Source organism: Phaethon aethereus (genome assembly GCF_964289735.1).
Source record: "Phaethon aethereus genome assembly, chromosome: 4".
NCBI classification, from domain to species: Eukaryota; Metazoa; Chordata; class Aves; order Phaethontiformes; family Phaethontidae; genus Phaethon; species Phaethon aethereus.
The window spans coordinates 78,325,372-78,344,063 of record NC_138578.1 but is presented as its reverse complement, the minus strand read 5'-3'; the positions used below and the strand labels follow the sequence as shown (position 1 = coordinate 78,344,063).

The 18,692-nt window shown below is 47.7% G+C and overlaps 1 protein-coding gene across 1 annotated transcript in view; it reads left to right on the top strand.

Annotated features, from left to right (window-relative positions):
- Nucleotides 1-1,460: 1,460 nt before the first annotated feature.
- FGFRL1 (fibroblast growth factor receptor like 1) overlaps nt 1,461-18,692 on the top strand; it is a gene marked incomplete at its 3' end in the record, with an annotated part of 177,383 nt that continues 160,151 nt past the window's right edge. Inside the window, exon 1 of the mRNA XM_081999441.1 lies at nt 1,461-2,077. Within this exon, the coding sequence (XP_081855567.1) occupies nt 2,017-2,077 (61 nt within the window). The 5' untranslated portion in view covers nt 1,461-2,016. The remainder of the gene's footprint in view (nt 2,078-18,692) is intronic.

Here is an 18,692-nt window from a genome sequence, read left to right as displayed (position 1 = left end):
CCACCACCTCCCTGGGCAGCCTGTTCCAATGCTTGACGACTTTCTCCATAAAGAAATTTTCCCTAATATCCAGTCGAAACCTCCCCTGGCGCAACTTGAGGCCGTTTCCCCTCGTTTCCACAGACGGGGCTCTCTCCTTGCCTTGGGAAGAGGGGTGGTTTGGCGGGGACGGGTTGTGGGGTGCGTGGGGTGGGGGGGCTGCGGGGCTGGGGGTCTCCACCGCCGCCGGGCTTAGGGGGACTCCGTGGGGTGCGGGGGATGCTCCGCAGCACGGCAGGGCACGGGGCTGGCACCGCTGCCGGAGGGGGTGGCGGGGGGTCCCTGGAGCGCCCCCGGGGCTCCGCCGCCGTGGGGCGCGAAGGGGGCGGCGGGGGGGGTGCGGGCCGCCGCCACTGCCCGCCGCCGCTCCCGCAAAGGGTTAAGGGGGGCGGTGGCGCGGGGCGGGCGGGGGCGCCGGGGATTGGTGCGAAGTTGGGAGCGGGGCGGCCCCGCACCGCCCTCCGCGGCGGCTCGGCCCCCACGGCCACAAAGCGCTGCAGGGAAAGTTGCTCTATCGCTTGTTTCTCTCGCCCCGGCTCTCCCCCTCCCCTCCCCTTCCCCAGCCCCTTTCCCCTCCTCCCCTCGCTCCTTAAACGGGATTCCGGCTGGGCAAGCCGCGGGACCGCATCACCGGGCATCCCGCGGCCGCGGAGCCCGGCGGAGCTGTCAGGTCCCCGCTGTCCCTCCCCGCACACACACGCTCAGCCCGACCCGGAAAGCGGGGGGGGGGGGGGGAATAATTTACAAGGTTTCCCCCTTTTCCTGAGCTCCTCGCCCGTGGCTCCCGAGCGGAACAGTCGCCCCTGGGGCGAAGCGGGGGGCTGTTGGTAAAAAGCCGGTGGTGAAGGGGGAGAGCCGCTCCGTGGGGAGGGCACCCCCCAAGGCAGCGGGCAGCCCCCACCCGCCCCCAGGGCGGGGGGATGAGGTAGGGGCCAGCGGCGGAGCGGCCCGCCGGGCGCCGCGGCCGCGGAGGGCATGAGGCGGCGAGCGGCGGGGATGGGCGCCAGCGCCCGCTGCTAGAGCCCCGGCAGCGGCCAAGGTAAGTGCCCAGCAACCCCCCGCTACCCGGCCGGGAGACCCCCGCCCGGGCCGGGACCCGGAGCCCCCCTCGCCCGCCCGGCCTCGCTGCGCGCCGCAGGCTGGGGAGCGGGGGGCAGAGGCTCCGTGCGGGCTCGGCTCTGCGGGCGCTGCTGCCGGCTGCCCTGGGGGCACGGGGTGCTCCGGCCGAGGAGGTTACAAGCGTGAGGAATTCAGACGGTATTTAGAGAGTGAGAGTTTTAGGAGGAGAACAGGGTATAATTAATGTAAACCTTATCTACCCCCGGTTTGCCTATCACAGCGAAGGCATCTTCAAGAATCCGTATAATTAAGTGCGGTTGTGCTTTGGGACGCACCTCTGGAGCACAGGGAGACAAGTGGGGCTTGGCGGGGGGAGTCAGGGAAGTTGGGGAGGGGAGGAAGGCGCGTACCCCGAGCGGAGCCTGTCTGAGGGGCACTGAAGCAGCAACACAAAGTTTTCTGGGCTGCTGATGGGAGAGGTAACATTCCTCCTCCTCCCTTCCCCAAGTTCCTCCGCAAATTGTTAACCTGAAATCTTGTTTTATGGCCACTTGCTAGCGTTTTGTTTGCCTTCCAGACTGGTTCTGTACAGGATACCGAAGAATTATGCATTAACTGTAAACTTAGAGGAGCTTACTGGCCTCAGTGGGTTCTTGATTTATATCAGGCTAAAGCAGAGAGGAGGGCAAAGTTTTACTTGCCGAGCGCCAAGGAATGAATTACAAGTACGTTGCTCTTTCATTTGCTGTTTCTGCTCTTGCGTCTTCACTATAGGTTTTAAAACTCTGCGAAGTTGTGGGTTATTTGTTTTTCTTTTTTCTTTTTTTTTCTCAGTAGTTATTTTGCTCTCATTTTTTCCTGCCTCCAGGTCTAGAGAGGACGGTAGCCTGTACGACACAGAGGGATCTGGTTTTCAAAATGGAATTGCAGCTCGCGCTCCTTTTTGCCGGGATAATTGCATTTTCAGACTCGGCAAGAGGTAAGGAGACCGCGCTTGCCACAAACTCTCTGCAACTTGCACCCTTCCCTCTGCTCCGCCGGGCTCGTGCTCTGCCAGCACCCGTCATGCCCTCGAAGGGACCCCGTCCGGGAGCCGCCGTCGGCGTGGACTCGTCCTGCACGTTGCTTGTTTGCGCAGGGGTGCAGGCTCGTGCCCACGTGTGGTGCCTCCTTACCCACCCGTTTCGGGGCCATCGGGTTGGATGGAGCGCGGTCGTCCTGGGTTTGCTGAGGTCTTTTAGGCACAGGTGAACTTTCCAGGGGCTTTTCTCGTGAGCATGTAAAAATACACAGACAATTTTAAAGGAAAGCAACTGCATTCCTCTGTGGATCAGAAATACCTCTCCCCTCCTGTAATCCCTCCAGCCTCTGCCCTGTATATTCCCACTAGCAAACTAAACAAACGCATCCATTAACTTCCTCGGTGACAGACAAATGACAGTTCCCAACAGCCAGAGCGTATTTTAACGCTGGGGCTCCAGCAGTTGATCAGATTTCAATAAACAGGGTACCCTACCACAGGCAAATTGAAATACATTGGCCTGGGAGTGGCAGGGCAGGGCTGTGTGTGTGCATAAAAAAAAAGAAGTTTCTTTTGGGAAGGGGCTTTAAGCAAAGCTCTGGGATCAGAGAGGAAGGAGCGGTGGCTTTTCCTCCGCTCTCGCCTGTGTCGCGCTTTGGTGGGTCCTGTCCTTGGAAAGCCTGAGTGGGAAACCATGCTTTCAGCTCCCTCGGCTCTGGTCACAAAGGAGGGGCTGCATTGTTCTGGGAGAATGGGGGTATGGCTTTAGGATGCAGATTGCTCCAGCTGCAGCTCCCAACAGTATCAGGATTGCACGAATTGTTGAAAGACCCTTAAATCACCCAGTGCCATGGAGCTGTGAATTAGAAAGTTTAAACTTGCCCTTTGCTTGGGTCATAACTTGCCAAAAATAAACTTTGGGGGCGAGGGTGATAGAGGGGAGCGTCACTCTAAAAACCCAAGGTTTGGTTAGTGTGGTGCTTTTTTTTTTTTTTTTTTTTCACCCTCTTGGCATTGGCTCCAAAGCAAATATTTTATGGAGGCAAAAGCACTATAAAATGATTCGGTTGGAAGCTGAATGAAAAAGAAAACAGTATATAGACTGTAAGTCCTGCAAGTCTGAATTCCAGGCCAGGTTTACAATGGAGACTCAGTTTAAGTTGTAGGCAATGGGCAGCAGGGTATGAATTAAGATGACCTCATGGATGTATGTTATTGCAATGGACCTGAGAAGTTGGTGGAGTTCCGGAAAAGATCTGAAGTGGGCAGGAGAAGACAAAAAGATTTTTGTTGTGAGCCGAGTATCGGCTGCTTTACTGGCTGACCCTGTTTAAATTTGGTTTGCACTTGTCTTGCTCGTACTCTTTTATTGCCCCTGGAAAATGAAGTGCTGTGGACTGTTTTCATGTGAAGAAGCGACAGAAACTTAACAGCGGTAATTCCCGGATGTCATAATTTTCCTATTTAATGTAACTTTGCTAGGATCATATTGGTAATTGGGCTGTTTGAACTCTTCTCGGAGTTGGAAAAATCCGTCCTGCGAGTGGATGGAGAGATAGATGGTCCTGGTTATTTAAAATGACGTAGAAATAGAGTTTAAAAACCAGGGCCAAACCCATGAAAAATGTCATTCATTCATGTGCTGATATCAAGAGAGGGGAAGGGAATAAGAAAAAGGTGTCATTGCTGCAAAAATACAGAAAAACCCCTAACATTTCAAACCTGCTTTGCACCTCCTGAGGGTTAGAGTATTTTTGATAGCAGAGGACGTAGATGAAAGATCGAACTTGTAAGGGAGCAGAGATGAGACTCTCTCGCACTTTGCAGTCTTATTTTGTGCTGTTGAATATTCCCAATTATTAGATGTTTACATTGGGATAACTTCAGATTCTTGGAAAAATGTGCCCAGTTGTTAGCATGCCTGCAGATTTTTTCCGAATGTATCATACGGTGGGTTCGGCCGCTGGAGATGTATAAATGTTACCTGTTTCTGTCGCTTGGGTTTTATAGACAGTCCATCAGCCAAATCTCAGCCTGAGGTCGCAAGGCTTTTCTCCGGAGGAAGAAGGGCTCTTTGTTTCGGCCAAACAGCATTTAATATCTGTAGCCTGATTCCAAATTAGACGTGTGTGGCCCAAAGTGTGCCAACGCCTCCTAATCTGAGGTGTCAGAAGTTAAATAGGTGCTCGCTGGCTCGCAATCTAGTGAGGAAGGTGGCCGAGGAGGCTCGGTGTGAAAGTGCTGGTCCTTCTCCTCTACTCGTATTAGGCAAAAGTAACTTATGATGGAATTAGGATATCCATTTGGAGACGGCTAATAGCGTGCCCCGCGTTCGGGGAAGGGCTGTGCCGTAGTGCATTCGCACAAGGGGGCAGAGTGAAGTTGCCCACGCGTGCTGGCTTTGATATTTCCTGACAGTTGAGTGCTCAGCTGCAATCTTGCATTAAATGTTAATGTTGTATTATTTTTACACGTTTATTTAGGTGATGTCTTTTAAGGTGAAGGGCCCTGCAGGGATGACTGACTGGGCTAAAGCAGCAACTTTTCTCCCCCTGCCCTCCAGCAAACGGGGGATTTTTTCCAGGTTCGGAGCTGTGCCTACTGGGTCTGTCCCTTCTTGTGACCCAGTGTGTTGCATTGCCAATGTACAAAACACTGCAAAAAAGGAGATATCTTAGGAAACCCAGATAAACTCTTGAGAAAGAGGCAATACCTTCAAAGTATCTACGGAAAGCAGAGAGCAGGTCTGATTTTAGAGGTCCAGGTGCAGAACTCGCTGTGTCTGGAGGCAGGAAGGGTGAGGTGGCTCTGGCTAAGTTTGCACCAATGCTTTCAGGGCTGAAATGTAAAGACTTTGGCTAAGGGCTTGTATACTGAATAACGCTGGAATAACCCCTCCAACAAACTTAATCTGGAATACCACCCTTGGTGACTGATCTTATTCTGGGCTAAGGATCTCCTGGAGGGAGCCTGTACCAAAAATATTCTTCCTTGGGAGCTATTTTGGTAAATATCCAAGCCCCTTCTTTCCCTTGTGGGTGAAGGCAAGAACTTCTGTGTGCACAAAATCCGCTCTTTGAGAACGAAACCTGCGTGCGGTGCTTTTCTAAGAGGGACTATACCTTCCGGCTGACAGCCAAGGTGTAGGGCAGCAGCTTCAGCCCGGTTGCCAGCTGCACGGGGTAGCGTCAGCCCTGAACCTGGGATAATAGTGCAGGTCTGGTGGCTCGTCCCTCGTGTCGCTCCGTTTCTGTTCTCTCCAAGCAGCCCTATACTGGGCATAAAAGTCCTCAGCGTCCAGCCCTGGCCGTCCTTCGCGGGGATGAATGCCATCTTGGGTCACTAACCTTTAGTGACTGTGTCCTGGAGCAATGTAGCTCCTACCACTCCACACCTCCGGTCGGATACAGGTAATACAATCTGATATTTTCCTGCCGATGTTATCTCAGTGACACACAACGCAATATTTGTTCCAAATCTGTCAAGTTGCCATCGTATTCGCGTTGGTGACCGTATATGGTAACATTGGGATGTGCTTGGCTTGGTCCCGTGGCTTAAACAAGATTTCGTATGGTATGTTTAGAAGTTTTTGGTAAGTGCAGTAACAACCCTCCCGTTAGCAAGTAAACTGATATTCTGCTGGAAACTAATTAGTTTGGATGTTGATTTCGTTTTCGGTGCATTGCGTAGGGAGGGGAAGAACGGGACCTTAATTGCTTTCTGCTCTGTGCGATGCTTGGCTTGCAAGCCTGGTTGATGCCTGCTTTACAGGCAATTTGCGGATGGGACCACCTCAAAATTCAGCAGTTTCTTGCAGAAATAATGTTATCTGACGACATTGTTTCTCTGAATATTGGAGAAAAGGGAATAGGGTCTTAGAAGGTTTTTTTTTTATTTATTGGGAGATGAATTCTTCATTCTGGTGAACATTATGTACCGTTCTGTAACTTTGGGGTTTATAAAAGTGAATGGTATTAAATGTGGAAAAGATAAATAATGATAATATAATAGAGATGGTTGTTGGCTTCTGTTTTATTCCTTTCTTCTTGTTGAATGGTTGTTACCAGATGTGGCGATTAGGTAATTTCTCGCTTGTGGAAAAGAAGCATGTTCAGATCTCACAACCTGATTCAGATTTTGTGTAAGTCACTGCACATCTTCTGGTTAAGTTTGGCGCATTTTTTTGGATTGTGCTCTTGGGGAACTTGCTCATGAATAATCTGTCAGCATGACTTGTACCTAGAGTCAACATGACGATCTAAGAAAATCTTGGTTATTTTTTTAAACCTCGGTTCCTCCCTTCTTCTGAGGCTGTCAGCCGCTTTAAATTGCGGCTGAGTTTAAACATAAAATACAGCGTGCGTCATACTGGAAAATTAGGGTTGATTTTTTTTAATAGGAATATTACAAAACTCGGCAAATTGCTCAAATGCATTTAGATTTTCCCTTAAAGTTTTTATAACATTGTTTTCCATAAGTTTCTTTGACCTTCATTAAAAGATGCAGGCAGCAAATTAAAACATGTCTTTTCTGTGATGAACTTGCACACAGCAAAAGGTAGACTCCAAAGTCTTACTATGAGCCACACAAGAAACTTTCATGTGCCATGAGGTGGTGCCTTGAGAAATTACAGGAAAATGGTTCTTTCCGGAAAAAAAGTAATTCAAAAACAAAAAAGCAAAAATGACACTTGCTAGCAAGCAGGAACCCACTTTTCAAGGTTTGAGACCATTTGTACTAATTTATTAACTAAAGATGAACTTTGTCATCTGGCGTGAATTGAGTGATAGAGCTGGTCTTTTCCAATGACCTGTCTTCGAGCGGCTGCCACGAGCGATGCCGGTACATCTGGGTGCAAAATACTTGTTATGGAATAGTGTGAATGCAGTAGAGATGGTCACTGTCTGGCTGTGCATTTTTGGATTAATTATTGGAAGTGGGAGTAGAACCAGTGCAGCTTTCTGATTTTCCTGAGACATGAAGCTCCTACTTGTGTCTGCAGTGACTTGTAAAATCATGCTGCTCAAAGGGTCCGTGCAAATGTATCCCAGCATTACAGGAGTTGGTGGAAATGCTCCTTTGTCCCCTTTCCTTCATTAACCTCCTCATTTTGTCTTGTTTCAAGGAGTTTCTTTTCACCTGACCTCTTCCTGTGCTTTCTGGTGGGCTGCTCAAGCTGAAATGCATCTGACCTTGTTTTGAACATTTAATTTGGATTTCTATTCCTTTTCTTGTTCTCTGTAATCAGTCTTGACTTGCAGCTTTCTCTAATAGTAATACCCCCATACGTATTTAGCTGGGTTGACCTGTCCTACTCTTTTGCACCAAGGTGGAACATTTTTTGGTCATATAAGGGACTGTAGAGCTAGTGTGGATGTAGAAGTTGCGAAGACCACTGCCTGACGCAAGCGTATTGAGTCTGGTGCTCATTCATAGCAGCCATGGTACTAAAGTAAAAAAAATACATTTCCAAAAGTAAGCTTGAATAATCTGATCCTGCTGCCCCGATGTCATATGTGATACGCAGATGCAGCCCATGACAGTTTTAACAGGTTAGGACCCGGCTCAGAGCCTGAGTGCTGGTGCCGTGACTCCTACTCGCTCCCATGGGCGTTGGATCCATCCCTGAAGGATGACTTGGATGATTTTGACAGATTATCTGTGGTATCGACCTCTGTATGGATCCCTCACGTACGACAGCAGGCGAAATGTGGGCTAAGGGTGGTATTTTGCATCCTGCCATTCGCCGGCTTGTCCGGACAGCTTGGATGCAATTTTTTTATTCTAGAAACACATTGCTTTTGCCCGCTGTGAACTGTGGCTGGTGGCAGGAGCGTGTGCTGCCAGGGCTGAGAGCAACTTGGAAACTCACTGCTTTAACTTCGGGTCGCCGCAGAGGGCTTTATCCCCAGAGAAAGGGTGCCGGGCAGTGCTGCCAGGTATGGGGGGGCTGAAGACTGGCCCGAGTGTTATTTAACAAGTTAATATATGCCGTTTGCTGCTGAATCCATTCACATCTCTGAATTTTTTATTTCCTCCCCGTTCTGAGTCAAATAAACAGGGGCTGCCTGGAGTTTGGTTGGTTGCCCTGATTACACAGTCTCCCCATTGTATCGCAGTAGAAACACAGTATCCAGCAGTGCTGCGAATAACCTAACGTTTTTATTTCGCCCCGACAACTCCGATTTTCAGGAAGAAATTCAGCCAATAACTCCAGGCTACTTCTTCCATTAAGTGTTCAAACTTAATTTTGAGCTTCACTAAGGGAAGAAAAATGTAAATTGGGAACAGAGGCTTCTCAGAGCAGGTTAATGTTTCTCAGGACTACTGCACCTCTATTCTCAGCCTCTATGCGTGGCTTCTAGCTTGATGGTACCCAAAATCATTTCTCCTCGTGTCCGGTAAATTTATTTCATGAAAAATTTACACAGTCTTGGGTATTCTGTCAAGTGATTGAGAAGCGAATAATGCAAGAGGTGTCATACCCTAGATGCCACTTGGGTGGTGTTGACTTTGGTGGGTATTTTAGGAGCTGTCAGTATTTGTGCATGTTAGATAAACACACAGGAATGGCAGACAAATGCAGAAATGTGGACTTAACTTGTGCAATAGGCATTTTTAAAATTCATATTTTCCTTGCTGGCTTTGCTCCCACACATCCAGTGAACTGATGACTGTAAGAATTTGGTACTGGCGTTGTACAGACTATTCAGAGCAACCGTGGGCTTGCTAGTTCTGCCTAGAACAAGATATTTGGGAGAGGGGAAAAAGCTGGAGAAGGATGTGGAGGGAAATGTAAGCATTAGCCAACCTCCACGAGAAAATTTAGGCTGCCTTGGTGTACTGCTATGCTTGAAGCCTGGTGCAGCCAAGCCTTGGGAGAGCATCTCGAGTGGGCAGCATGTGTGCTCTGATGACGATGTTGGGACGCAGCTTTTTTCAAATCTGTGCTGTATGTCTCTTTTCACCTCTGTCCTCCCAGGTGCCCCCACGTCATTGGGTATAGGTGTGATGCTTAACTGGCTTTTGACCAACGTGTGACTCTAAGCTGAAGCAGTCTGTTTTTAAAGGGGCGGGTTTCATTGTGGTAGCTAGTATTTTACTATTATCATAGAATCTTTGGGTTGAAAGAGACCTTTAAGGTCATCTAGTCCAACCCCCTCTGCAATGACCAGGGATGTCTTCAACTACATCAGGTTGCTCAGAGCCCTGTCCAACCTGACCTTGAAATTGTCTTATATGGATTTAAATCTTCCTTTTTTAAGACAGAAGTGGGTGGGGTAAGTCCAAATCAACCCCAAAAGAGGGAGAAGGAACAGTTACTCAGCCCCACCAGCCTCCCAAAGCTGAACAAGCCAAACTACTGGAGTTAAGCTGCTGCAGACGCTGGAGCACTGTGAACTGGTGTCTTTTCCTCCTTCGTCTCCTTGACTAATAGATTTGAGTTGGAGTAATTGAGGAAGCTATTTTTCTCAGCGGTTGTTCTCACCTAGGCAGATCTGTTAACACTGGTTAAGCAATGACAAGTGTCAGACGAGTTACAGGTGTATGAACTGCATGTCAATGATGGAAGAGTTAATGAATTACAAGGTAAACCTCTGGAACTGGTGGAATATCTCCACAGGGATACTGCAGGCTCTTTGTGGAAGGAAGAATGCTTGTTTGCCATTGACCAGTCGATGGCTAAAACTCCTTCAGAGTGTGGATACCCTTCTGAGAGAGGATGCTATGAGCCATGTCACTTGCTTTCTGGGTGGATCAAAATCTTTCATGTTCTTCTGCAGATTAACACGACATTTTGGTGGCAGTCAGAGTGTCTCTTTAGCCAGACAAGTAATATTAGGAAGTGTTTAATGTATTTTTGTGCAGTTTAAAGTGGGAAACCAGGAGAAGAGTTGCCAGCTCTACTGGCATGTGGAGATCAGGCTCTGTGCTCTGACAAGTTGTTTCATATTTTAATATTGAAGGTTGGATATTGCTCTCCATTACAAAGGTGATAGTGCCTTTAGGTTCAGGGAGTTGTGGCCGAGTAGCTTTGAGTAGCATTTAAATTCATAATCTTGCCAGAGAGCAGAAATTGGGCCCTCGTAAGACCATGTTGTGTTTCACTTCTGTACAGTGTGGCACCAAGCCCTGGGAGGGTTCATCGTGATCTGCAGTAGTTAATATAAAACTAGATTAACAGATCAGAGCTGATGAGTATCTTTCCTCCTCCTGGTATTCACAACCAATCAGAAATGCAGTATTGCCGGGGTTAATTTCGTTAAGGACTAATGAGAGTGGAGCTTTCAGCGTAATCATAGCCAAGACAGGTGTTTACTTTTCCTTAACAGGTTTGATTGACAAGGAATCATAAACCTTTTAGGGAGATATTTGCATATGCAGGGGAACTGGCTTTGGACAGTTGATTTCTAATTGCTGGATTTGTTATCTGAAAATATTTGCCACTGCTCCCAGCACACATCTATTGTTCTGGGGATACAAAGAGACACAAAGAATTGGTAGAGGCTAGTCAGAGCATTTTGCTCAGAGGCTGGAGAAACCATAAAGCAGAGCTGGGTCAGTGTTTTATCTAGACCAGAGCAAGGTCCTGCTCATATCACTATGGAGAATGCTTTTCCCGATTTCCTGCTTGCTCAAACAGGGGTAGACCAGAAGATTCGGAGGATTTTGGGTAGTATTTTGTGACAATGCTATATACAGGATTAATGCTGGCGTTGGAAGTTCATTGGAAACACCAGAGTAGTCCTTTGCAACAGGTAAAGTAAGCTCGGGATATTTAATCTGAAGTTCAATTCGGGGCACTTCTCTGCATGAATACTCCTGTTGCAAGAAGGATTGCAGATTCACAAGGTTGTGAACCTGTTCCTTTTCCCCATGTTTTAGCACTGATCCCAAGGAAGAAGACAGCAAGGTGCTATTGAAAAGTAGTCACAGCAATAGACCTGTATATTTATAATAAGTATTACTATTTATTGAGAGTTTCCAGTGAAGAAAAAAAATAAATACAAAAAAGAGACCCAAAAAGTGCTGCTCAGCATAGGCAGCATTTCTTTTCTAGATAGTGTCAGGAGAAAAAGCTTGTCGTTCTGAAGACCACAGACTAGCTAAGTAGAGTTTGAGGCTTATTTTTCTTTTATCCTAGAAAATCCAATAAATCCAGTAAATTCTTTCAGTGTGGTCTTCCAAGAGTTTTTCAACTTCGTCTGACTCACAGATTATTTGAGTGCCATTATAGACTAGGGGTCAAGCAAGTTAATTCCCAGAACAGTATGCTGCCCTGTTTTCAAACTGTGCTAATCAGGGTTTTGAGTCAAAGCATGGTAGTTTGCTTAGTGAAATTATTTTCCTGTTAGAAAATTACAAATAGGCTCTGACTATTCGTATTGGCTTCAGTCACTGGAGCGCTCACATCACATGTGGAGCAAAGCCCCCGGGGATGTACTTGCCGTGGATCAGGGCACCGGTGGGGGCTCCTTTCGCAGCTCCCGAGATTGAACTCGTGGAAACAGGCTGAAACCTTATTTAAAAAAAAAAAAAAAAAAAAGAAAGAAAGAAGGAAATTGTTACAGTCACATTCACACCTCCAGCGGGACCGAGGGAGGGCTGCGTGGAGCCCATCCGAGCTGGAATGTGAAAGTCCTTTCCCAAAGGAGACATTTGGTGGAGTTATTCGGTTACCTCTCCTCCTCACCTTTTTGTAATTGACTCTTGTTTACTTTTTCCTCCTCCTTTCCCGAAGTTTATTACCACTGTTTAGGCAGAGGAAACGAATTAACATAATTTACTGGTTTTTAGAACAAGACACATTCCCTGCATGTACGTATACACACGCTCGCCCTCGCCCTCCCAGCGCCGTGCAGAGGAGCGTGTTTACAGAGGCTGGGGCCATTTAGGGAGAACAATACCCTGATTATGGAGGGCAGCCTTTTATTCCCAGAAACCAGAAGGAACCATTCGCTTCGAGCAGCTACTGCCCCTTGAAAGTACAGGCGTCGCGAGCTGCTGGAAGGGGGGAATAAATCTGTTGTGGACACAAACCAGCAGCATTGTTCTCCGCGGAAGTTGATTTAGGGGCGGGGGTGAGAAATGGTCTCGGGACAAACCAAGCGCCAAGTTTAAGATCTACCAGCGTACGGAGAGGTGTTGTGACTTCCATTTTAATTTCCAGTTAATAGCTGTGGGACTTGAGGGGAATTGTGTGGTGCTTCCTGAGCAGGCAAGGTGCTGGGGAGGTTGGGTGGGAAGAAGGTGGTAACTGAGCCTCCAAGTGTATTTGGATGGGCTGAGCTGGGTTGAAAGGTGCTGTTATGTACAAAATGCCAGTCATTTCTAATTGCAGTCATGCACCTGTGCCTGGTAGATAATGCTGGAGCCATGTCATATGGAGCATTTGCCTCACATGCTGTTGGGAAAGGTCAAGCATGTGATTTTTGTCCTGCTAAGTTGGGTTATCAGCGGCACAAATAGGACACCCCTTCCTCTGCCCCACTGCGGCCGCTCGGATCCTGGCAGTAAATGCTTCTCAGGTGTGATCTCGTGGCAGCTGGAGATGACTGAAGTTGACCCCACCATTGTCCTGTCCTTGTCCTGCTCTGCTCCCAGCCTGTTATCTCCCTGGTGCCAGCATGAGAGCTCTTCTGACTTTGCCATTGGGTGTTTTGGGGAGGTAACCTGGGCAGGAAGCCAACTTAGAAAAAAATATGTTGGATTAACTTGTTAGAGGAGCACAGCCTGTGCTCGTGGGGTATCGCAGCGTGACCACAGGCAGCAAGTCCTTTCCATTCCCACCTATGGCAGGAAGGGTCAGTACTTTGGGGGACTGAGAGTTTAGATGAACATTTATAAAATGACCCTGTAGGAATGTAAAATGCAGCACAGTCCACACTGCAAAATGTAGCATTGCCTGGGGGCAGTGAATATGAAGATTGGAAAAATCAGATTTGGATCCTGAGTACTCCCTCCGTGGATCCCATTGGAAAAAGTGTATACTATCCTGGTAGAAACTTCTCCAGAAGTGGTTTGGGCCATTCTGAACAGAACATTCTGAACATTATTCCCCATTGACTTTTGCTCTTGGTTCAGCTCAGTCAGAGGGCAGCACATCTCTTACCCTTTCGGAATTGGGAGATTCCGGCTTTCACACTGTATCAGGACAATTTTCTGTTTGTCTCAGTGTTCCCCTGACATTTGGGATGCTTTATAGGGGGAATGGGAATATTCCTTGCTCTGCCCTCTACTTCTGGCTCCTGAGGGAGAAGGATCATTTGGGGAGTTGGGAAATGGCAAGCGAGTGCCGCCAACATTTGGTGGCCCTCCCATGGCATTGCCTGCTGCAAGGAGGGAGCTGCTGTGGCCGGAGCACAGCCGGCGGCCGACGCGGGCTGCCACCAGCGCTGCTGGTGATGGTGTTCCCTCCGGTCCCAGCACAGCGTGCATCGGCCTGGGTATCAAGGTGAATGTGGCATCACCCAGGCTTGAGAGGGAGCCAGGTTTCCCCCAACCTTGGCTTCGTCTTCATGTGGACTTCTGACTACTGACACCACTTCGGGGGGTTGCGAAAATAAGGCAGAGAAAACAGCTTGTGCCAAATACTCCCCGTGGGTGAAAATATTTGTTCAGGGGAACAAAGCCAGTAGGCTAAACAGGTAAAGGCGCAGGACTGCATTAACAATGCCTTTAGGGGTTTTCTGGAGGGGGGTGTTTATGTTGGCCTGTGAGATGCAGTGAATGAATTCCGGCTGGGCATGATTGACAGATGTCTAATGTGAAGAACCATGACCCTGCACCCCAGAGAAAGTGCGGTTTTGCTCGCCCATTGATGCAGTTTTTTGTAGAGAAGGGGAGATCCTGGTGCGCGTCCCAGTACCCATGTGAAGGCTGCTGGCATCACTCTGTGTTGAAAGACTAAACTCTGGTACATTCAGGAAAATCAGAACTTGGTACTAAATAATTATAATTATCCCAAGGCAGCAGAGATGTGGTATTTTTTAAATATCCTTTAAAATCTGCCAGATCTTCTCAGGCCTGGACGATGCAAGATGGGCAAGCACCGATTCCCATGCCGGCTCATGGACCACAATAAGGCCAACACAAGAACCAGAGCAATAAGAACTGCTCCAGGGTCCATCCCTATGTCTGTGTCGCCACGATAGCTTTCTGCTGAGAGCATGAGGGTGTGCGGTGATCTGTGGAAAAATGTGAAACTTGGCAGCCATCCCTTGTTCAAAATATCTGTGAAACACTGAGCCGGGAGGTTGAAAATACATCTTTGGGCTTTCGTTCTCCAGAAGGAAAAATAGTGTTGAACTTCTACTGAGACAAGTGTTTGAAGAAAAAAATGTGCAACGTAGTATTAAAAGAGAACAGCTTAGTTATCAGACACTAATTGAAATAACAGCAGAGGGGAACAAGCCTGAATGAATTTTAATAGCCTCTTGATTTGGTTCTTTGTGTTCGTGTACTTGCAGGCACTGTCCCTTTTACCTCTGCAAGAGCAATGCAGATGCTATGTATGCTGCATGCAAAAAAAACCCAACCAGCAAACCCAATAACTTGTCTGAGGGAGATAAAAAATGCACCAAAGTAATTGAGTAGGCTTTCTGCTGTAAGTATCCCAGCCTTAAAAACGGAGCAGGGCCTTCTTTCCGTGGCATGTGTTGGAGGGTATTTTGCTACAAGACAGAAATATTAAGGCAGAGCTGGAGGAGGACTGCAATGTCTAAAATATTTAATACTGCTTTTGGAGAGCAGGTCAGCAAATGGGCAACAGTTTTGGTTGATACAATGAACACAGTGTAAGGCAAAGTTGTTGTTATAGCTGGTGTGATTTTTTTTTTTTTTTCTTTTTCTTCTTAGTATTGGGGTTAGTGCCTAGAAGTCCTAATTGCACCAAAGCTCTGTTGTTGTGTTAAGGGCTGTCAAACTCCGAATGACAGACAGCTACGGTCTTAACTGCAAGTTCGTAACGGCTCTTTGTACAGAGACTTCGTTTTACTCTGACAGAGACTCCCTCTGAAAACCAGACCCATCGATCAGCCGAGTTTTATTTTACCCATGTAAACCCGCGAAAGCTGAGATCCCGTGTTTGCCTACGGCGCCCCGAGCAGAGCAGACGTTGCCCTGATAAGGACTGCTGACCGCTGCTGCAATGCAGACCCGCGCGGCCGATAATCTGGTGCCCCAACCCTGGGCAAGCGCCCAAGGCGAAACAGGTGCAAAGGTGTCGTTCATGCACGGGCTGGAGGGCTCGCACCGCACACCCGACGCGGTTTGCGTGCATGAATCACAAGCCCAGTCATCCCCTCTCCGCTGGGTACAAACTTCATCATTGACTTTAGGGAGAGAGAGGAATTACACCGAGTTTATATCTGATGGAAAAAAAAATCAAAAGCCCTCGCATGGGGAAAAAAAATAAAATTAGGGTGATTATTCAAGCTATGATGATGATGATCGTCATCATCATCAAGGTGTTTTCAGGCATGTTAACAACAAAGTCTGCCTTTTCTCAAGCACTGCTCCATACTGTGCTGGAGCCCACTGTGGGTTTTTGTTCCCTCCTGGAGAAGGGCGAAGAAAAGCCAACCTAAAACCTGGGGGAGAGGAAGAGAGTTGAGAAAGGCAAATTTTCACACAGGCACAGAAAAAGAAATTATTCCAAAAGATTTCATTTTGCTTGGAAAGGCTTGTGGTGTTGTGGAAAGGGCATTTCAGTGGAAAAGGGCCAAGCAGCCCTAGGCAGAACCAACACCCTCAATTGAGAAAGATTTTTCAAACAGCAGTACTGTTAAGAAGTAATTAAAGTCAAATAAAACAAGGAAAATACTGTATGACACATCTTTTTGAATTCATCCCAGTTTGAATCCACTGAAACCCATGTAGCACAACACTGCAGACACGCAAGGGGAAATACAAACCCAGGTATTTCAGTGCACTTTTGCAACTACATAAGTTGCTGATCCTAGACACAATTTTTACCAGGTGTTTAAGCACATACTTACTTTTAAGCACCTGAGGGTTGCCTGTATTCAAAGAAACACTTGGTGAGGACCCGTTACACAGTATGCTACGCTTATTTGAAATATGGAGGGCTGAAGTGGTAGCAATTATTTCACAAGGATTCTGATACTGGATTTTCCCCTTAAAATTATTTTTCTGGGCTCATGGAAATTGTGAAATAACTCAGATTTCAGCTGAAGAAAGCCACAAGATTTCAGCCTTGATGATTTTGAAGGGTAGGTAGAAAATGAGTTGTGTGCATCAACCTTGTTGGCTGGCTTAGACACCAGAAGTGAAACAAAGAAAGAATCGAAGCAAGTTTTGCACGACTCCTCTAAACCAGTCCTATTATTCTGGAGTCTGCTTTATGATTTTGGCAGTGCCCCAAAAAGTGCTCTCATGTGAGGGCCTGAGCCTGGTTGTGCAGACACCCTCCACACTCGCAGTTTCCTTTGCTTTCTTCCTCTGCCTCCCCTGCAATGTCATCTTGGGCAAAACTTGAAAATAAAAAAGAGAGAAGGATATTTTGGGGCGCCCAGCTGTGTCACTTCAATTTTTGCTAGCTGTTGAGGAAGATTTGTGAGGACTCTCTGGGGGAGGAAGGGTTGGGTCAGAGGTAGAAAGCTGCTCACCGTCTACCGGAGGCGTTTCTGATGCCAGGGCAGCTCCCCGAGGAGCGTCCGTCTGTCCATCCTTCCTACCAGGGTTGACGAGAGGCAGACGGCCTCCCCCAAGCTGTTCCCTCTGTCACGTTACAAATGAGACGCTGAAAAGCAGCCCTTGGCCTTGAGACAGCTCTTCTCTAACTCATTCTACCCATCAATTAATGTCAAGCAAAGGTGTTTTATAACTATTTTATAACTTTTTCAACAGCGGGACCCTCACACCCTTGCAAAGGGGAAGTCCAGCTCCTGTGTGGGGTGGCTGCCAAACTCCGTGCGTGGCAAGTTACATGTGAGAGCAAACCAGACTTCTGCTTTTCATGGAAAAAATGCTCTTTAACATTCAAATTCTTCCATGGAGAGTTTATCTAAGAGAAACATCTTTGTTATAAGTGCGGATGGGGAGAAAAAAAAAATCTTTGTCCCTCCCCATCAGGACAGTGGTACTTAATGTCAGTGTCGGACATGGTCTTCTGTCTTCTTCCATTTCTGATGCACTTTAAAACCTGGTACCAAGAGCTGCTGGCTTTGCCTGGACTTCATTGGTTCCTAATGAGAGCAAGTGGCATGTTGAGTAATTGTTCACCCTGGTAGCTCTTGGCCTGTGCAACGGGTGTGAAGCATGAGGAGTGAATTATGAAAAATAATTGAAAATCATACATGGCAGCGTATTTCCTGATGGAGAACAGCGAGACGGTGGCGGAGGCTTTCAGACCATCTCTTACCCACTCACCCTCTCCTCCTGTACTGACTTCCAGCAATTTGGCTGTGTGTTTTCTTAGGAACCAGCTTCCACCCAAAGGCTACTGAATTTTTCTTAAATGCTGGTTTCTGTTGGAGCTGATAAGGCAGCAGCCAACCTGCAAAGATAACGCAGGGTATCGAGGCTTCTTGGGTTTGTCTGTCTTTGGATTTTTTAGCCAGTATTTGACCCACACTGAGAGCTGTCTGGAGATTTTGGGTTTGGTGGGTTCCCCTTCCTTTCCTTCTCTTTGTCTTTGGTCCCAAAATGCTTTTAGGGTGGTTTGGGAGAGGGGAAAAAAGGGTGCTAATGGAGACAGTGAGTTAGCAGTGTTTACTGAAGGGAGTGGGAAAGGTGGGCAGCCGGGGCTGGATGCCAAGGGTGGCTCTGGGCCCTGCTCTTTTGGTGACTCCAGTTGGAAAATTTTCCCCCAAACCAGGGTTTAAAGGGGGTGAGGAGCAACACAGAGTCACCCTAAACATCCAGTCACTGGCAAAAATGTGTGATGGTGTAGGAAAGCTTATGATTCATTGGCTTTTCAACTCCCCCCCTACTCCAACTCCCCTTTTCTTGAAGTGTTATCCCTCTTTGGGCTGCTGGCTTTTGTTAACCTGCGAGGGAGTGTTTACGCTTGGCTTATGTTATCCAGAAAGGAAACTTTTGCAGCCAAAATTGATCTACCTGCCAACGCTAATGAGTTCATTATAGGGAGCCTGGTGAGCAAGGCAGATGCAGATAGAAAGTGTAGCCCCTGCCCTTACACAAAGATATCCTCTGTCGCCCTTGGAGTACGAGGTTAGCATCCGTTTGCAGCCCCAGCAAGCCCTTGGTGATGTGAGGTGTCCCCCCATGCTCATGCCTTTGCTGTGTCCCTGTGGTGTCCCCAGCTCGCACTCTGTCTGATGCAACTCTGTGGATGGTTGCGCTGCGGCCAGATTAGGCCAGAGGTCTGGAAATCCCACCCAAAACCCCAAACCGGTCAATCAGTCATGGCAGAGCCCTGTAGCACTGGATTTTATGTACCTGGCTGTTGCTTGTGGCACCCCTCAGGTGGTTTGTACAAAGCATGCTGTTATTCCCTCGTACTTAATACACATTGTTTTCTCAGTGGCGTTTCACTAGGACTGGAATTACGATGCCAAACACCAAGTCCCATTTTTAAGTTTCGATG